Source organism: Oryctolagus cuniculus, chromosome 11, assembly GCF_964237555.1.
Source record: "Oryctolagus cuniculus chromosome 11, mOryCun1.1, whole genome shotgun sequence".
NCBI classification, from domain to species: domain Eukaryota; kingdom Metazoa; phylum Chordata; class Mammalia; order Lagomorpha; family Leporidae; genus Oryctolagus; species Oryctolagus cuniculus.
Genome location: NC_091442.1, coordinates 99,397,569 through 99,415,702, shown reverse-complemented (window position 1 = coordinate 99,415,702; position 18,134 = coordinate 99,397,569). Strand labels below are relative to the sequence as shown.

General features: G+C 42.5%; 1 protein-coding gene across 17 annotated transcripts in view; it reads right to left on the bottom strand.

The window, feature by feature from the left end:
• CFAP54 (cilia and flagella associated protein 54) overlaps positions 1 to 18,134 on the bottom strand; it is a 372,233-nt gene that overhangs the window by 269,304 nt on the left and 84,795 nt on the right. For 15 of the 17 annotated variants that reach the window (XR_011380202.1, XR_007919544.2, XR_007919541.2 and 12 more), the window contains exons 21-23: positions 13,371 to 13,463; positions 12,944 to 13,129; positions 12,765 to 12,803 (exon numbers count right to left, since the gene is read on the bottom strand). Coding sequence is in view for 11 of the 17 variants with exons in the window: in XM_051845787.2 (XP_051701747.2) it covers positions 12,765 to 12,803; positions 12,944 to 13,129; positions 13,371 to 13,463 (318 nt within the window). In the remaining 6 variants the exon portion in view is untranslated. The remainder of the gene's footprint in view (positions 1 to 12,764; positions 12,804 to 12,943; positions 13,130 to 13,370; positions 13,464 to 18,134) is intronic. The other 2 variants (XM_051845788.2, XM_008256922.4) reach the window with 1 other exon arrangement.

Genomic DNA, 18,134 nt, shown 5'->3' with positions numbered 1-18,134 from the left:
GACCATGCATTTGTCAAAGGCCCAGGCCCCAGCAGGCTGGGGGCCTTTTTATATCTTAGGTGGGCTGGGGTGGGGGTGGGGAGCAGTAGGCAGAGATGAGCTTCTCCATCCTGGCTCCTCAAGTTTGGCCCAGTTTTCCAAACATGAGGAAGAATGCAGGGGCTGTGGTGGAGAACAATACAGGGTGTGAGACGGAACTGGTCTTTTGAAAGAAGGCAAGGGTTACAAGAACCTAAAATGGCTGAGGTTTATGTCCTTGTTCCATCAGTCCTGACTCTCAGTATAGATAAAGAGATGGGGTGCTGGTTTCTTTTTTTAAAAATTTTTAAGAAATACAAATTTCATAAGTACAACTTTAGGAATATAGTTATTCTTCCCACCAAACCCGCCCTTCCACCCACACTCCCACCTGTCCTCCTCTTCCCTCTCCCCTTCCCAGTCCCATTCTCCATTAAGATTCATTTTCAATTAACTTTGTACACAGAAGACCAACTCTATGCTAGGTAAAGATTTCAACTATTTGCACAAACATGCACACACTCAAAAACAATCTGAGAACTAGTTTTACAATTAACTCTCATAACTCATTGAGGACAGAGGTCTTGCATGGGGAGTTAGTGCACAGTGACTCCTGTTGTTAATTTAACAATTAACACTCTTATGTATGACATCAGTGACCACCTGAGGCTCTTGACTTGAGCTGCCTAGGCTATGGAAGCCCTTTAAGTCCACAAACTCTGTCAGTATTTGGACAACACCATAAGCAAAGTGGAAGTTCTTTCCTTTAGAGAGAAGTACATCCTTCTTTCATGGCCACTTCTTTCCACTGGAGTCCCACTTAGAGAGATCCTTCATGAAGAACATTTTTTGCCACAGTGTCCTAGCTTTCCATGCCTAAAATGTTCTTAACGGCTTTTCAGCCAGACCAGGAAGACTTAAGAGCTGATTCTGAGGTCAGAGTGTTACTTAAAGCGACTGTCATTCTATGGGTCTGTGTGTGGACTGCTTCCCATGTTGGAACATTCTCTCTTTTTTAATTCTATCTGATATGGGGCACTGATGAGGGGCGGGGTATCTATACTCTGGATTGGATTGATTGAAGAGCAGTGTTGTGTTGTTCCTGCATGATGGCTTGGGATATAGCAGTCATTCATTCCTGCAAGAACTTTTGGAATAAGTTAATTATACATGGCAGAAATAGGAGCACTATGATTACAAGGATAAAAGGAGATATTAGAGACATTGCCCATGATGGAAAAAAATGGCCAAAATGAGGAGGACAGAGGGAAAAGTAGGAAAAAAAAAAAAAGAATCCTGTCCAGTTAGCAGAGAGACAGATGTATGCCTGGTTGCCATAAGGAAAGAATGCTCCTGTTTTGTTTCCAAAACTAAGGAAAGAGTTGTTAGAGAACCTAAGAAAGGTGCTGTTCAAACCAGGAGGGTGTTGTTTTTCCATTGACAGGCAAACAGAAACTGACAGGAGGTGTTTGATAACAATCACATGGATGTTAAGGCCTGGCCAGGTAGATATGAGGTCCAGACCTATCTATCTCTTTACATGTAGTACTAGATGAGACATAAGGAAGGTGTGAACCCCCTCAGGAAAGACACCCTGTTGACTTCTATTACCTAACTGGCTTGGAAGGAAGGCTGGCCTGAATAGGATGTCAGTATCAAACAGGTGGCATCTCTAGAAGCAAGTCCGCAGCCCTGCACGGATTGTTAGTGACCCTGGCTGTCCCCCTGGTGATGGTGGGGACTTGGAAGCTGGGCAGAGCGGAGGGCTTTTTCAGCTTGGGGCCGACAGGGTCTGCAGTTCTGACTCAGTAGGCCTTAACCCCTAGAGCAGTTCCGTTTCCATTGGCCTGGTGTGGGGAGCAATTCGGACTATACTGTTACTGGAATTAAGATTTATTCTATGCATCTGCTCTCCCACAATATGGCGCTGGGAGAGAAGTAAACAGCTTCTACCCAGCTGCCTCTCACCAACTTGACAAGCTGCAGGAGCTGCTCCTGATTGGAGGAGAGCGGCGTGCTCGGCGTGTGGGCAGCCGAGTTGGGATTGGTGGAGAGGACTATAAAGGAGGAGAGAGACGGCATGCACCAGGGAACATCTATGGGGAACATCTAGCTGAAGGAACACCCGTGCAGCCCCCGAGAGACCCGGCCGGCGGTGTGCCGCTCCCCTGCGGAAGTGGGGAATGCGGCCAGGGGGAACTGCCCTTCCACGGAGGTGGAAGGGATAGTAGCCAACCCGGGAAGAACCAGCAGCAAACCCGGGGAGGGCCGAGCAGACGAAAGAACAGCACAGGGTCCTGTGTTGCTCCTCCACGAAGAGGGGGAGCGACAGCCTGGCTCTTGGCAGTGCTGACAGAGCTGACAGCTGCTTGGCCAATGCCCCAGCTCCTTATATCAAAAGCAGATGCCATTTGGGGGTGGACTGGCCTTGTTGGGTCTCCGTGGTGGCAGATCATCCTGTAAAGCAGCCATAATTGGCCTGCCTCCTATCCCTACATTGCTCCTGCTGCCTCACTCCCCTTTCTCCTGGTCTCTGTTAAAGTAGAATACAGAGGAAGCCTTGAGTCAGCCAAAGGGCCGCTCAATTCCGCCCCTAATCGTGGGGGCCTGAGCTAGAAATCTGTGGTCACAGGCATGACAATCTTCTTCATGTGAGATAAGATGATGCCCATGCGGAAAGCTATGCCCTTCTATGTAAGATCAAACATTATGACCACCTTATCCAAACTGTCTTATATAAGGTCTAAAGGTCAAACTGTACGTCCTGATGGAGAGTTCTTCAGAACAGAATGAGTTTTCCATCTTGAAGAGAATAGAGAAATAAGGCTTCCCAGATTGCTCATTATCAAGAGAAAACTTAGTAAACAATTTTAACTATCAAGTAACCTACAAAAACATTTACCAAAAGGTCCAATGCCTTCTGTAAGTTTTAAGAATGCATGTAGTTGGAAATATTTGTTGAATGTCTAACACAAGTGTAAGCCAATTAAAACAGAGCTGTTAATAAATTTTCCCATGTAGACCTACAACATGTATGCACATATAATATATTACAGGAGAAAACAACAAAACAATTTCAGTTATAAGCAAAGAGATTTTGGCTGCCACTAGAAACGGCAGGGGATAAGAGAGAAGGCTAGGCATGTGGCATTCTTAGTGAAGTAGGCAGGCATACAGTTTAAAATCCATTAGGTTTGTGAGTTGGAAGACCACGCCTTTGCCACGCCCCTGTGTGACCTCACGCCCTGATACCTTCATCACGCCCCTGTGCGACCTCATGCCCCTACCTGGCTGCACCTGGGTGCCCACCAGCCAATCAGATTAATTAACCACTCCCTTTTGGAACTGGGTTAAAAGCCTGGGACCCTCTCTTCTTCCCTGGCCTCTTGCCAGGAGGGGGCTTGCTGTAGCCCTGTGCCTCCTCCAGGGCCTGTGGCCTTAGGCTTCCAGGCCTAGATGCTCCTCCAAGTGGCTGGCTCCTGGTGCTCAGTATGAACCCAGATTTACCTCCCTTAAATAAAGCTCTCACTCTCCTACGTATCTTTCACACTAAATAAAAGCCTAAAATGTACCATGCTGCCTCATTTATTAATGCCGGTATTTAGAAGTCTTCTCTAAATATTAGGCAAGAACCCTCTGGGGCTTATTAATAGGAGAGTAGGCCCTCCTATTCACAGGGCAGGGGTCGGGTGGGGATGTTGAAGTCAGGCTTCATTGCATTTGAACAGCAGGCAGAGTGCTTTCTGGAGCTGCTTGTTGGGGGAGGTGCAGAGCACTGCGTGGACCCTGATAAGGTGGGCAGGAAGATGTGAGAGGGGCTTCAGGGTGAACTTCACAGTGCATTTGTCTTAGTAGTTTGAAATGTCCCAGGAGCTGACCTTCCAGAGCAATAAACATTCTGATAGCCTGTACACTACCTTTCCGCCCCAGGAGGAGAGTGGTGGGACAGAGGAGGGGGAGGGGTCAGGAAGAGGACAGAGGCAGTTTCAGAGCCAGACCGGGGGCTTGTTCCCGAGGCAGCAGCACCCCTGAGGGAAGAGCAAGAGTGGAAGAAGGGAAAGTTGAGCGTTCAAGAGGAGGCTCCAATCCTTTCTCCTGCCTGAGGGCTTGCAATGAGGAAATTTGACCTTAGAGGAGGACAAAGCCTGGGATGTGGAAGACTTCTGACCATCTGCCATTTCTCTCTGTAAAGTTATTAGAGAATTCTGAGACCAAAATATGCCAAATTAGTGCAGAGGTAGATTAATCGCTTCTGTTTTATCTCCCCATCAGGCCCAGCTTGTGCAAGTCTTTTAAGAGGCTGGCCACAGGGGAGTTGAAATTTGGAACCCATGAGTTAAGCAAAATACAATCTGGAGGAAGAGGATCCTTTCACAGGGCATCCCTAGGAATGAATCACCCCAACCAAGAGCTTAAGTTCTGAATCCTTTAAGAGGAGAGAGTGAGAGAAACTGACTTAACACCCCAGGCCCTATGGAGGGGGATGAAACAGTCATGAGCATCCCCCAGCAGGCATGAGGCGACAGAGACCCCTCTTACCAATCCGACAGGTTGAGAGTTAGGTCCAATGTGGGCAGGTAGTGATGAGCTCTAGCAAAGGCTCTGGCTGTGAAGTCACCGGGAAATGACAAGTGCAAGCAGGAGTGAGAAAGTGTTCTGGAGAGGCATCTCTCAGGGCCATCCAGGTCAGAAGGGAAAAAGGAGATTGTAGGAAAGTGAAGGTAAGGGGTGGGAAGAGACAATAAGAGGTGGAAGGAGTTCAGAAGGAGAAGACAGTTCAGAGGAAGGGTGGGGGATCACAGCTCTTACCCGGAGACTGGGTCCTCTGCTCCCTTCCTCATATAGGGGCACCAAATGCAAGGAAAAGGGTCATAGAACAGAGGAGACAGAACATGAATTCGCAGCCAGACGGAATTTATTCAAATAAAATCAATTCCCAGAGGTCGTCCAACTGCCATCATGCCAACAGACCAAACACTGGCAGAGGCCGGGTAGATTCTTCAAAGCTTAGAAATGGTCTCCTATTCCATGAAACGAATCCAGTTCAAGGCACAACGCACATGAGATGACAGAAGAACTACAGAGAATAACGTAATTACCATGGAGGATTAAGAAAAGGAGAAATAAAGACTTCAAGGAGGAGTCAGGGCTTGCGTTGAACCCTAAGGCAGTGATAAGATTCAGATGAGCAATATTTAGAGAGAACCTGAAAAAGGTTCAATAGCAGAAATTACCACGCTGCTTTCAGGAGGCACTGCAAGGGTGGGTCAGAATTTGAAGAACAGTGAGCATTGTGACTGGATAGATTTAAGGGGGCATGATTTCTGTCACAGGCCTTGAAAACCCGGTATTTTAAAATGCCAAATACTAGACTAAGCACTTTGTGTGCATTATTATACTGACTCCTCATTATAGCTCTATGACGTGAGCTCTCCTGCCATCCATATTTGGTGGATGAAGAAACTGAGGCACTGCAAAGTTACATGACTTCTTTAGAGCCTGCTGTTTGGCAGTGGAGTCAGCTCCAACCAGTCAACGGCTCATTTGTCCGTTATATTTGTCAAGTGAAGGAGTTGGATTAAGTGATCACCACACACTGTGGAAGTCTAAGACTTACCACGGAAAATAGCAGCAGAGGACATGACACAGCATTGGTAACACTGTAATTGATGTTCTTCCTTTTAAAACATACCCTTCTGGGGCCGGCACTGTGGCGCAGCAGGTTAAAGCCCTGGCCTGAAGTGCCAGCATCCCATATGGGCGCCAGTTCTAGCCCCGGCTGCTCCTCTTCTGATCCAGCTCTCTGCTACGACCTGGGAAAGCAGTAGAAGATGGTCCAGGTTCTTGGGCCCCTGCATCCACATGGGAGACCTGGAAGAAACTCCTGGCTCCTGGCTTTGGATGGGTGAAGCTCCAGCCATTGTGGCCATTTGGGGAGTGAACCAGTGGATGGAAGACCTCTCTCTCTCTCTCTCTACCTCTCTCTGTAACTCTGTCTTTCAAATAAATAAAATAAATCTTAAAAAAATATATCCTTTGATGGAACTGGAGCTCATTATGTTAAGTGATAAAAGCCAAGCACAGAAAAACAAGCACTAAATTATCTCACCCATATGTAGAGTCAAAGAAACAGTGGCCTCATAGAACTTAAAAGTATAATGGTTGCCACAGGCTGGGCGGGAAAGAGGAGTGGAAGCGATGAGAGAAGACTGATTAACAGGTACTAAATTATAGCTAGATAGGAGTAATATGTTCTAGGGTTCAATCGTACAATAGAGTGACTCCAGATAACATTAAAGTACTGTATTTCCCTACTTGAAAAAAAAGTAGAGGATGGGATTTTAGATGATTTCAGCATAAAGAAATGTTAAATGAATGGAAGGATATCTTTATCCTGATGGGATATTATAAAATGTATACATATATCAAAATATTCACACGGTACCCCATAAATATGAACAAATTTTTATGTCTTAAAATTTTTAAGTAAAATTTATAATATATCTTTTTTTTTTTTTTTGACAGGCTGAGTGTACAGTGAGAGAGAGAGACAGAGAGAAAGGTCTTCCTTTTGCCGTTGGTTCACCCCCAAAATGGCCGCCACGGCCAGCACACCACGCTGATCCTAAGGCAGGAGCCAGGCATTTATCCTGGTCTCCCATGGGGTGCAGGGCCCAAGCACTTGGGCCATCCTCCACTGCACTCCCTGGCCACAGCAGAGAGCTGGCCTGGAAGAGGGGCAACCGGGACAGAATCCGGCGCCCCAACCGGGACTAGAACCCAATGTGCTGGTGCCACTAGGTGGAAGATTAGCACCCCGACCATGACTAGAACCCGGTGTGCCGGCACCGCAAGGCAGAGGATTAGCCTATTGAGCCGTGGCACCGGCCTCCATAATATATCTTTTAAAAATACATCATTTGCTCCGTTCGTGAACACTGGAAACAAGAAAAATATTATAAGAAAACTGAAGTTTACAAAATCATCATACCTTTTGGGTTTTTAACAGAGGAGTGTCATGATATAAACATTATCAAAGATGGTTAACCTGGTAGTGATATGAAGAACAGATCACAGAGGAGGTAAAACTAAAACAAGAGAAAAGCACTAAAATACTGAGGAAATAATTAAGTATAATAGAAACCTCCTCTTCAGTATGAAACTTGCACCTGGCTTCTAAAATGTCATACTTCTGAGGTTCTTAAAAATTAATGAATGAACTTGTCTATTTAAGAGAGAGAGCTCCCATTGCCTTGTTCATTCCCAAATGCCCACACTGGTAGGTAGGTACTGGCCCACAGCAAAGCAAGGAGTTGGGAACCCAATCCAGGTCTCCCACATGGGTAGGAGGAATCCAGTTACTTGAGCCATCACCTCTGTTTCAGCCAAAAGGGCCTCCTTGTTTACCAGCCACACAGGGTGCACTTCTGCAAACTTTAGGGCTTCTGTTCTCCCTGTTGCTTTTGCAGAATGCTCTTCCCCCAACAGCCACTTCCCCACGTTTTTCAAGTCTCTGCTCAGCTCTCATCTTCCTAGATCACTCTAATACTGCCATTTACCTTTCATCCCCCGACTTGGAATTTCCCTTACCATTCTCCACTTGCTGTTTTAGGAGCACTTATCACCTTCTTACACCCTAGATCATCTACTTACCTACTGTGCTGCATGCCTATGCCCTACCATGGCATTTTGATCACCAGGTTAAAAACAGCAGTTCTCAAATTCCATGCCCTCTACCATCAGCATCACCTAGGAACTTGCTAGAAATGCAAGATTTGGGATCCACGTTGTGACACAGTGGGTTAAACCACGATCTGCAATGCCAACATCCCATGTGAGCACTCGTTTAAATCCTTGCTGCTCCACTTCTTATCCAGCTCCCTGCCAGTACCTGAGAAAGTAGCAGAAAGTGGCCCAAGTACTTGGGCCCCTGCCACCCACGTGGGAGACCTGGATGGAGTTCCAGGCTCCTGGGCTCAGTCTGGCCCAGCCCCAGCTGTTATGGCCATTTGGGGAGTGAATCAGCAGATGGAAGGTCGATACCCCTCTCCCCAACACCCATCTGTAACTCTGCCTTTCAAAAATAAATCTTTCTAAAAAAGAAAGGAATGCAAAGTTTTCAGGCCCCATCCTAGATCTAATGAGTCAAAAACTCTGGAGGTAGGATCTAGCAATCTACAGCACTGCCACTTTGATGCGCACTCTAGTTTTAGAATCACTAAGCTGGGGCAATGCCTGGCACACAAAGCACTCAACAAATAACATGTTGAATACAATTTAAAACTGTCCTTTCCTGATAATTTTTCCTCCACCCAACAGAGGACACCCAACAGTGGTACAATGCGATACCATGACTGGCCTAGAGTGAGTGCCTGACTCAAATTGGAGGTTCTAAAATTGCCCTGCAAACATGATGAACTCTTAGCCAAAGTCTGGTTCTGATGTCAAGATGGATGATATTCTATGCACCTAGAGGACTGGAGAGGCTGGTAATTAAGGGCTTGAGGTAGGACTGGAACAAGCACATAACAGAAAGGAAGTTTAAATTTCCTGCCTGCACCAAAGGAGAAAGCTGAGTTCATAGACCTCCCTGTCAGTCTAACTGATGGAAAGCAAAAGAAAACAGAGCAATGAAGCTTAAAAAGTCAGTGATCAAATATCAAAAATGAGGTCAGTCTCTATCACACAGGGGATGGAGGGGTGTTCGGATTCTCTTTCCCAGGAATTTGAAATCAAGGTTAGGAGCCAGTTATTTGGTCTCTCTTTGTAGCTGAAATTAAGGAATATGCAAAAATTCAAAGAGTTTCCATTTTTCTCCAAATATGGAGAAGTAAAGAAATCCAATCTTCAGAGAGCGTAAAGGAAAGCAGACTATAGAGGGAACCAAAGTGCCAGACCTAGAACTGTGTGGACTCACAGGGCCTTCCCAAAGCCTGGCTGCACTACCCACCAAGCCAACAAGCTTCCCTTCCTTGTAATCAAGGTCTTAATCAAAACCATAAGTCAAAACTATTCACAAGTTATTGTTGTGGCAATGAGGTTGATTTAAAAGAAGACATTTCAAAGGAAAAAGAGATGATGGCTATCACAGAACTGGGCACAAAGTAGACACTGAATAAACAGTTCATCAATAAACAGATGGGTAGACAGAGTAGTAATATTCAGTTGGTGGATGACAGGGAAAAGGAGAGTTGAACCTTCTTAAAAGAGAGGATGACTTTCTTTAACCCATAATTCTATTTGTTAAAAATGTGAAGTTATGGCCGGCGCCGTGGCTCAATAAGCTAATCCTCCACCTTGCGGCGCCGGCACACCGGGTTCTAGTCCCGGTCAGGGCGCCGGATTCTGTCCCGGTTGCCCCTCTTCCAGGCCAGCTCTCTGCTATGGCCAGGGAGTGCAGTGGAGGATGGCCCAGGTGCTTGGGCCCTGCACCCCATGGGAGACCAGGAAAAGCACCTGGATCCTGGCTCCTGCCATCGGATCAGCGCGGTGCGCCAGCTGCAGCGGCGGCCATTGGAGGGTGAACCAACGGCAAAGGAAGACCTTTCTCTCTGTCTCTCTCTCTCACTGTCCACTCTGCCTGTCAAAAAAATAAAAAAAATAAAAAATAAAAAAAAGTGAAGTTATACACTAAAGACAAAACTTTAGTAATCAAAGAGTTTTAATGACTTAATAAATAAAGTAGGAAAAATGTATGAACTTCATTTCCCTTTCTCCTGCCAGCATTGTTACTGCTCACAAGGTTTCATGTTCTAGGATGGGTGTCTGGCACACCAGTTAAGACACTCCCTGGGCACCTACATCCCAAATCAGAGTGCTGGGTTCAAGCCTTGACTTTTCCCTTGATTCCAGCTTCCTGCTAATATGCATCCTGGGAGGCACTGAGTAATAGCTCAAGTAGTTAGATCCCTGTCATCATCCCCGTGGAAGACCTAGATTGAATTCCAGACTCCTGGCTGCAGCCTGGCCCAGCCCCAGCTGCTGTGGGCATTTGCAGAGTGAACCAGCAGACAGAAGATCTCTTTTTTCCTCTCTCTCTCTCTGCTTTCAAACAAATAATTTTTTTCAAAAGCATCCATGTTGCAACATGAAACTATTGCTAATGCTGATCTTGAAGACCTGCTGACCAACACTAATCCATAATAAAAAGAAAACTGATAGAAGTGAAAGTAGTAAAGATGAAGATGAAGGAAGCTAGGCTCTAAAAGAACAGGCACATTTCCTTATCTCAACGAGCCATCATGTCCGCCCAGTGCCTGATTTGGTAGTTCAATAATCCAGTATAACATGGGGTCTTATGTCCATTTGGCAAATAGAGAAAATGAGGCCAAACAACTTGCCTAAAATCATAATCTCTAATGTTGGGATCAGAATCCTGCTCATAGATTTCTAGTATCCTATATTACATTTTCTATTCATTTCCAACTTAAAGGGGAAGAATCAAGAGAAATGAAGCCAAAAAAAGAGTGGGAAATATCCACAAGAGAAACCCACATGTAAGTTAAAAAGGTTTCTCAAAGAAGTTTCTTGACAGAATAAATTGACAGCTTTCTACAGTAAGAAAAAAAAACCTAGTAAAGATTCACCTGACTTTATTAACATACTCGAGGAAATGAACAACCTAAAATTCCCAAAGCTGAGTCAATCACTTAATGAAGTATCTCCATACTTTACTATAAAATATTTATGATAACATGTTTTAAGGAACACAACTTCTAGAAACTAAAACTAACCACTCTCATGAAAATCAGACTGCAGTTCCAATGAGAGAAGCATATTAACTTGCTAGAATATAAAAGCTTAAACTTAAGTTTTAAATTAAGGAGGTTTAATAAGTGAGAAAGTTTTTGCTTTAGAGCACTTAAAAGTATGAGAGAGTGCTCATAAACTGTCATAAGTGAACCACAAAACTGCAAATATAGCACCAATAAAGAAACACAGGTCATTACTTCATGATACTTCTCATTATCCCAGCAGATAGCTTGGACTTAGTTTTATTAACTTTCAGTGAAAGTTCTGCCAAAAGGAACCCAAGAGTCAAAGCACTCCCTGGGGGGAAATTGGGCCTTGATGAAATATTCAGTTCCTCACAATAACTCCATCATGGCAAATTGGGGGACTATATTAGATTCTGAAGAAATCAAAATATCAAAAAACCATGAGCAATATGGCATGCTAAACCAATGCTAGACAAATCCTAGCAATTCTTTCAATTTAATATTCTTTGAAAAATATGACAATACAAAATGCTACTGAAATCTAGCTTATAATACTAATCAATTAGTAAGAGAAAAAATATCAGAAATATGATAAAATTTATAATAGCCATCAGCTCTACAGCCAACAAGAGGCTTAAAATTAGATGTTTTGAGAGCTAGGTCAATGAGTCACTCCTTCTAGTGTCCTCTTCACTGGTAACATAGTTCAAGTCAGACAACCACTATCTCAGCAAAAACATAATTCATGAGTGCATCCACAATTAAAAACACTAATACTACTTACTCAGTGCATATTGTGTGGTAAGTGCTGTTCTGGTTAAACATAGGCTATTTATAATTCCATTTAACACTCTAAATATTACTAGGAAGTAGTTACTATTATTATTCCCACTTCACAGATGAGAATTACTTTCCTAGAATCACATGGCCATGGTGAGGAGATGGGATTTGAAATCAGTTCTGTCTCTACTGATCCAGAAATTTTAATTCTATGAATTTATCCTTAAAAAAGTAGTCATAGATGCAAGTAAATATTTATGTACAACAATGTTCATCATAGCTTTAATTATAATAGCAAAGGACAAGAAAGCAATAGAGAATTATTAAACTATTATATAGCCAAGAGATTCAATGCCATGGGTTCATTTAAAATTATATTTTGGAAGAATACTTAATGTGATGGGAAAATATATATTAAGTGAAAATTGGGTTAAAATAATATATACGTGAGCCCAGCACTGTGGTACAGTAGGTTAATCCTCCACCTGTGGCGCCGGCATCCCATATGGGCACTGGTTTTAGTCCCAGCTGCTCCACTTCTAATCCAGCTCTCTGGTATGGCCTGGGAAAGCAGTAGAAGATGGCCCAAGTCCTTGGGCCCCTACACCCATGTGGGAGACCAGGAAGAAGTGCCTGCCTCCTGGCTTTGGATTGGCACAGCTTCAGCCATTGTAGCCATTTGGGGAGTGAACCAACGGAAGGATGACCTTTCTCTCTGTCTCTTCCTCTGACTGTCTGTAACTCTACCTCTCAAATAAACAAAATCTTTAAATATATATATATATATACTATGATTAAATTATGTCATGAATAAATCCACATGCATATATGTGTACATGTGTATTTATAGGTATGTTTAGATATAAAGCACTTGTGTATATAGATAGGCAGATAGACATACAGAAATGAAAAGATACCTCTGGATCAAGCTGTTTCAACCTTAGCACTTTTGACAGTTGTTCTGAACAATTCTTTGTTATGGGGGCTGTCTGGTGCACTGTAGGGTGCTCTCAGGCTCCCTAGCTTCTACCCTCTGGATGCCAGTAGCACTCTGCTAGGCTGTGACAACAAAAAAATGTCTCCAGACATTGACAAAATGCTCCAGGGTAAGAACTGCTAGTCTAGATAACAGGGTAACAGATAACATTTATTTTCTTCCATGTGCACTTCAGTAATTTCCACAAATTCTAAAATTAATACATGTTACATTCGTAATGGGGAGAATATTACTGTAAAAAATAAACTCACTAATAATAGAAGGAATGATTCATATTTCATGAGACTGAGCTGCAATAAAGGAAGGAAAACATGTGTTACAGGAGCTTAGAATATCGGCTGTGATCTTTTTTCTATCAGAAATTACTTAGTAACTGCTTAACAGGAAAAAAAAATACACAACGGAAAAAATCCACAGAAATCTCTTCTACCTGTGTCAGGAACATGCGAGCAGTAACAGCAGAGAGAGGTGGATAAACCAAAATTGGTTTCGTTGTCTCCCCAATAGCATCACCGACAAGCTTCCCATTAGAAGAATAAGCAGCAACTGCAAATATGTATTTTTCATTTGTTTCCAAACCTTTCACTTCAAAAATGCTTCTACCATCAGCTGGTATCTAGTAGCAAAGAACATATTTCAAGATATACATGGGAAATTCAAATAATGTGACTTTTACAACATAATTAAGTAAACGTTATAGTAAAAACTAAAAACCTTTTTCTTTATTGGATTTCATTTATGACTAAAACTGAAATTAGGGAAGATGCACTGAAATAATGATTTCATAAGAAAAGAAAGTCTCTTAATTTTCATTAATGAGATTTTGGCAAGATTTTCTGACACTTAATTCAACATACCGCTTCTCCAGAGTTTGGGAGATGGTTATTGTTTAGCCTCACTTTTCCATAGCTTCCTTCTGCTTTGCAACCCAAAATGCAGTACCAGGAGACCTGCCAAGGAGAGACATAAGCCTATCACCTGAAGTCTGTTTAAAGACATTCAATTTCTTTCATCTCAGTGCAGCAAAAGGAAACATTTTCTAAAGAAAAATGTAACTATCCATTTTAAACAAAAATCTAAGTTTAAAAATATACTTAGTATCAGAAAAGTAAAGACAAATAAAGGGCTAATTTACCTCCGACTATCAGAATGAAAATATGATTCATTATGAGTTATTTCAACAACCATTACTTGAGCAGTTCCTACGTGCGAAGTGTTGTTAGCAACCTGACATACACTTTCCAATATTCACATCATGTCTACGAGATGTGACTGCTATTGTTATGGGAAATGGAGATGCAGAGATGCTAAATAGCTTTGTCCAAAACAGTAGTTGACTCAAAACTCCAATCCAGGAGTTGGCAATCTTTATTACAAAAAACCAACACTGAAATTATTTTCATATTTTATATGACCAAAGAAGCAAGATGCTAATTGTAGAATCTAAAATAAAATGCCAAGATACATGTGAAAAAGCCTGGAGGAAGATACCTCTAAACAAGAAGAGTTGTAGGATTGGGTGGTAAAATGTTAAGATGATAGGTAATATTTTTCTCCAGTTTATAAATTTTCTCAAACATGATAATACTTTGATAAATTTCAAATACAGGCATAACGCAAACACAAAATGCAAATGTAACTAGACTTAGATTTGATTACGTAGTGAGGCAATGGTCCTTCTGCCAAGATGCCAAAATAATGGAGAAACGTTATTGGAATGGAGCATTCTCACTGTTCTCACTGTAGGGAAAAGGAGGGGGGGCAGTTAATATCTTAAAGAGTAGTGTTATGAATGAGCCACACTGTGGGGTTCTGGGGATCATCACTATGGTATTCCCTTTTTCCCAGAGGTAACCCCTAAACTACAAGGGAATCTGCAGAGGAGAAAAGTGGTTGTCTTTAAGAAGCAATTGCCTCTTGGCCGGCGCCGCGGCTCACTAGGCTAATCCTCCGCCTAGCGGCGCCGGCACACCGGGTTCTAGTCCCGGTCGGGGCGCCGGATTCTGTCCCGGTTGCCCCTCTTCCAGGCCAGCCCTCTGCTGTGGCCAGGGAGTGCAGTGGAGGATGGCCCAGGTGCTTGGGCCCTGCACCCCATGGGAGACCAGGAAAAGCACCTGGCTCCTGGCTCCTGCCATCGGATCAGCGCGGTGCGCCGGCCGCAGCGCGCCGGCCGCGGCGGCCATTGGAGGGTGAACCAACGGCAAAGGAAGACCTTTATCTCTGTCTCTCTCTCTCACTGTCCACTCTGCCTGTCAAAAAAAAAAAAAAAAAAAAAAAAAAAAAGAAGCAATTTCCTCTTAACAGCTTCTGCCTGCTGTTACTTCCTCCAGGTCAACAGAAAAATCCTAATGTTTGGGGCCAGCACTGTGCCATAGCGGGTAGAGCCACTGCCTGCAGTGCTGGTATCCCATGTGGGCACTGGTTCAAGCCCTGACTGCTCCACTTCCAATCCAGCTCTCTGCTATGGCCTAGGAAAGCAGGGACAGATGGCCCAAGCGCTTGGGCCCCTGTACCCATGTGGGAGACCTTTCTTTCTCTCTCTCTTTCTCTCTCTCTCTCCCCCTTTTTCTCTCTTTCTGCCTCCACCTCTCTGTAACTCCAGCCTTCAAATAAATAAATAAATCTTTTAAAAAAATCCTAACGTACACGAGAGGTTCTCTACTCTGTGCCAGAATCACTTTTTCAAAACATAATTTGCACAGAAACAACCATTTTCTTAAATTGCAGATCTGCAAGCCTGCCTAACTTCAACGAATCAGAATTTCTGGGGCAAGTGTCTGAACCTTTGTATTTCCAAAAAAAATGTCCCAGATGCTTGTGATATGCACACTTGATTAAAGAGCACTAGTCAAAGGACAGAGAGAACACTGAAAGATCCCAGAAGCTAGAGGCCAGAGGGAAAAATCAGATGAATCTCACAAAAAGAAAAAAAAAAAAACTAAAAATTAACTTCCCTTGATATCCCATGCAAAAGAAATACCATTTTTCATAGGGGGCAGAAGGGAAGGAAAGATGGTGTTATATGATTTAGATCATTAGCGCTGTAAATTCTACTATAGAAACCAGAATTTAGATTATAAAACTGTGCCTAACAGCATTTCTACAAGCAGACTCTTTATTTTTATTTTGTTCCACAGATGGAAACATATTAATTTGTATAACTCTGAAGCAACGTTTAATTAGAACCTATGTAGGAGTTGAAGCATCAGGAATAGATCATCATTAACTTTAGAAGTAACAATTTATAGATAATGTTCATATTATCAGGGTTTTAAACTATAAAAACAGATTTTCATGAAATGAATGCCTTAAGAAGAGATTTTGGTAAAACAAAAGATGGCTGAAGCCTCAAACCAGTAAACTTCTTTAAGCTTATGGCACCATCTAGTGCTGATGACTAGGTAACAGTAGGCAATAATTTCCTGGAACAACTTCATGCAATGAGTTAATTGACAAGTCCTAAAACTACAAGTCAAATATGAGGCTTTCGTGTCTTCTTCTTTCCAAGCCTAATTGAATAAAATAAATTAGTCACTAAATTGGAACATATTATTAAAATCATTATTGTTTAAACGTCAAAATATTTGAATGAAAACAAAAACTCTTAGTAATATCATCCATTCTTAATTCTGTATTAATTTTCCCAGAATCAGCAAAGCCCTATAATTTAACAGATTCAAAAAATCAATGTTCAACTTTGAAACTGCTAGCAACAGCAGTAGTCATTTTACTATAGTATAGTTTGGTATAAGATAAATGTTTACTTCTATTTCCCCCCACTATACAGCATTGTAAAAGTGGTATTACTGGGGGCCAGCGCTGTGGCACAGGGGGTTAAATCCCCAGCCTATAGCGCCGGTATCCCATATGGCCACCGGTTCAAATCCCAGCTACTCCTCTTCTGATCCAGCTCTCTGCTATGGCCTGGGAAAGCAGTAGAAGATGGCCCAAGTTCTTGGGCCCCTGCATCCACACGAGAGACCCAGAAGAAGCTCCTGGCTTCAGATCAGCTCAGCTCTGACCACTGCAGTCATTTGAGAAGTGAAACAACAGAATAGAAGACCTCCCTCTCTTTCTCTCTCTCTCTCTCTCTCTCTCTCTCTCTCGCTGCACTGCTCTCTGTAACTCTTTCAAATAAATAAAATAATTTTTTTAAAAAGTGGTATTACTTCTCATTGATATCCAACTGTCATCAACCTAAAACTCTTTGATTAATGAAACTATGTTTCGTTCACGTACATCTAGATTTCAATTATCTCACACAGAGCTTGAAAGATTATAGATTAACAGCTGGGTGGGATTTATTTTTTTTTAAATCGTCAAATAAAATAATCAGTCTGTAACTTCATGAATGGCTTTTTTTTAATCATCAATTGTCTTTAAATAAATCTTACTACATATGTTTACTATGAAGGGTAGAAAAATCTAAGAATAGTTTTTTTCCACAAAGTACATTTTCCATTAATTTTTGAAACTGTCTCATAAAAGTTAGTCAATGTTAATCCATCTTTCCCACCTCTTCCTCCCCCATACTCTCCCTAGACTCTGGGGACCACCATGCTACTCTCAACTTCTATGAAATCAACATTTTTAGATTCCACATGTAAGTGATATTATGTGGTACTTGTCTTTCTGTGCCTTGCTTATTTCACTTAAAATTATGACCTCCAGTTCCATCTATACTGTTGCAAATGACAAGATTTCATCTTTTTTTAATGACTGTCTCATTGTGTATATGCATCACATTTTATTTATCTGCTCATTTGTTGATAGATGCTTAAGTTGTTTTCATTTCTTGGCTACTATAAATAATACTGCAATGCACATGGGAGTGCAGTTAGGTGTCTCTTCAACAGACCAGTTTCCTTTAGATAAATACCCAGTCAGGGGGTCACTGGGTCACATGGCAGTTCTGCTTTTCATTTTTTGAAGACCCTCCACCCTGGTTTCCACCATGGCTATACTAATTTACATTCCCACCATGTAGGGAAGAAAAACCATTTCTCCATCTCCTCACTGGCACTTGTTATCTTTTGTCGTTAATAGCATATCTAATTGGAGTAAAGTGATATTTCATTGTGGTTTTGATTTGCATTTCTCTAATGATTAGTGATGTCGAGCACTTTTTTATGTACCTGTTGGCCACTTGTATGTCTTCCTTTGAAAAAGTCTGTTAGATCTACTGCCCATTTTTAATTGGATTATTTGTAAAACTTTATTTTTTATACAACATCAAAGAGCATGTTGCTGATAATCCAGAAAAGCAAAATGTAATATTTGAAATATAAATTAAGGGAATCTAAAGCCTTGTTAAGAAACAAACTGTTTTCTCTCTCTCTCTCTCTCTCTCTCTCTCTCTCTCTCTGCCTCTCTTCTCTCTGTGTAACTCTGATTTTCAAATAAATAAATCTTAAAAAAAAAAAGAGGCAGGCCAGTGCTGTGGTGCAGCGGGTTAACCACCTGGCCTGAAGCACTGGCTTCCCATATGGGCACTAGTTCGGACCCAGTTGCTCCACTTCCGATCCAGCTCTCTGCTTTGTCCTGGGAAAGCAGCAGAGGATGGCCCAAGTCCTTGGGCCCCTGCCCCCACGTGGGAGACCTGGAAGAAGCTCCTGGCTCCT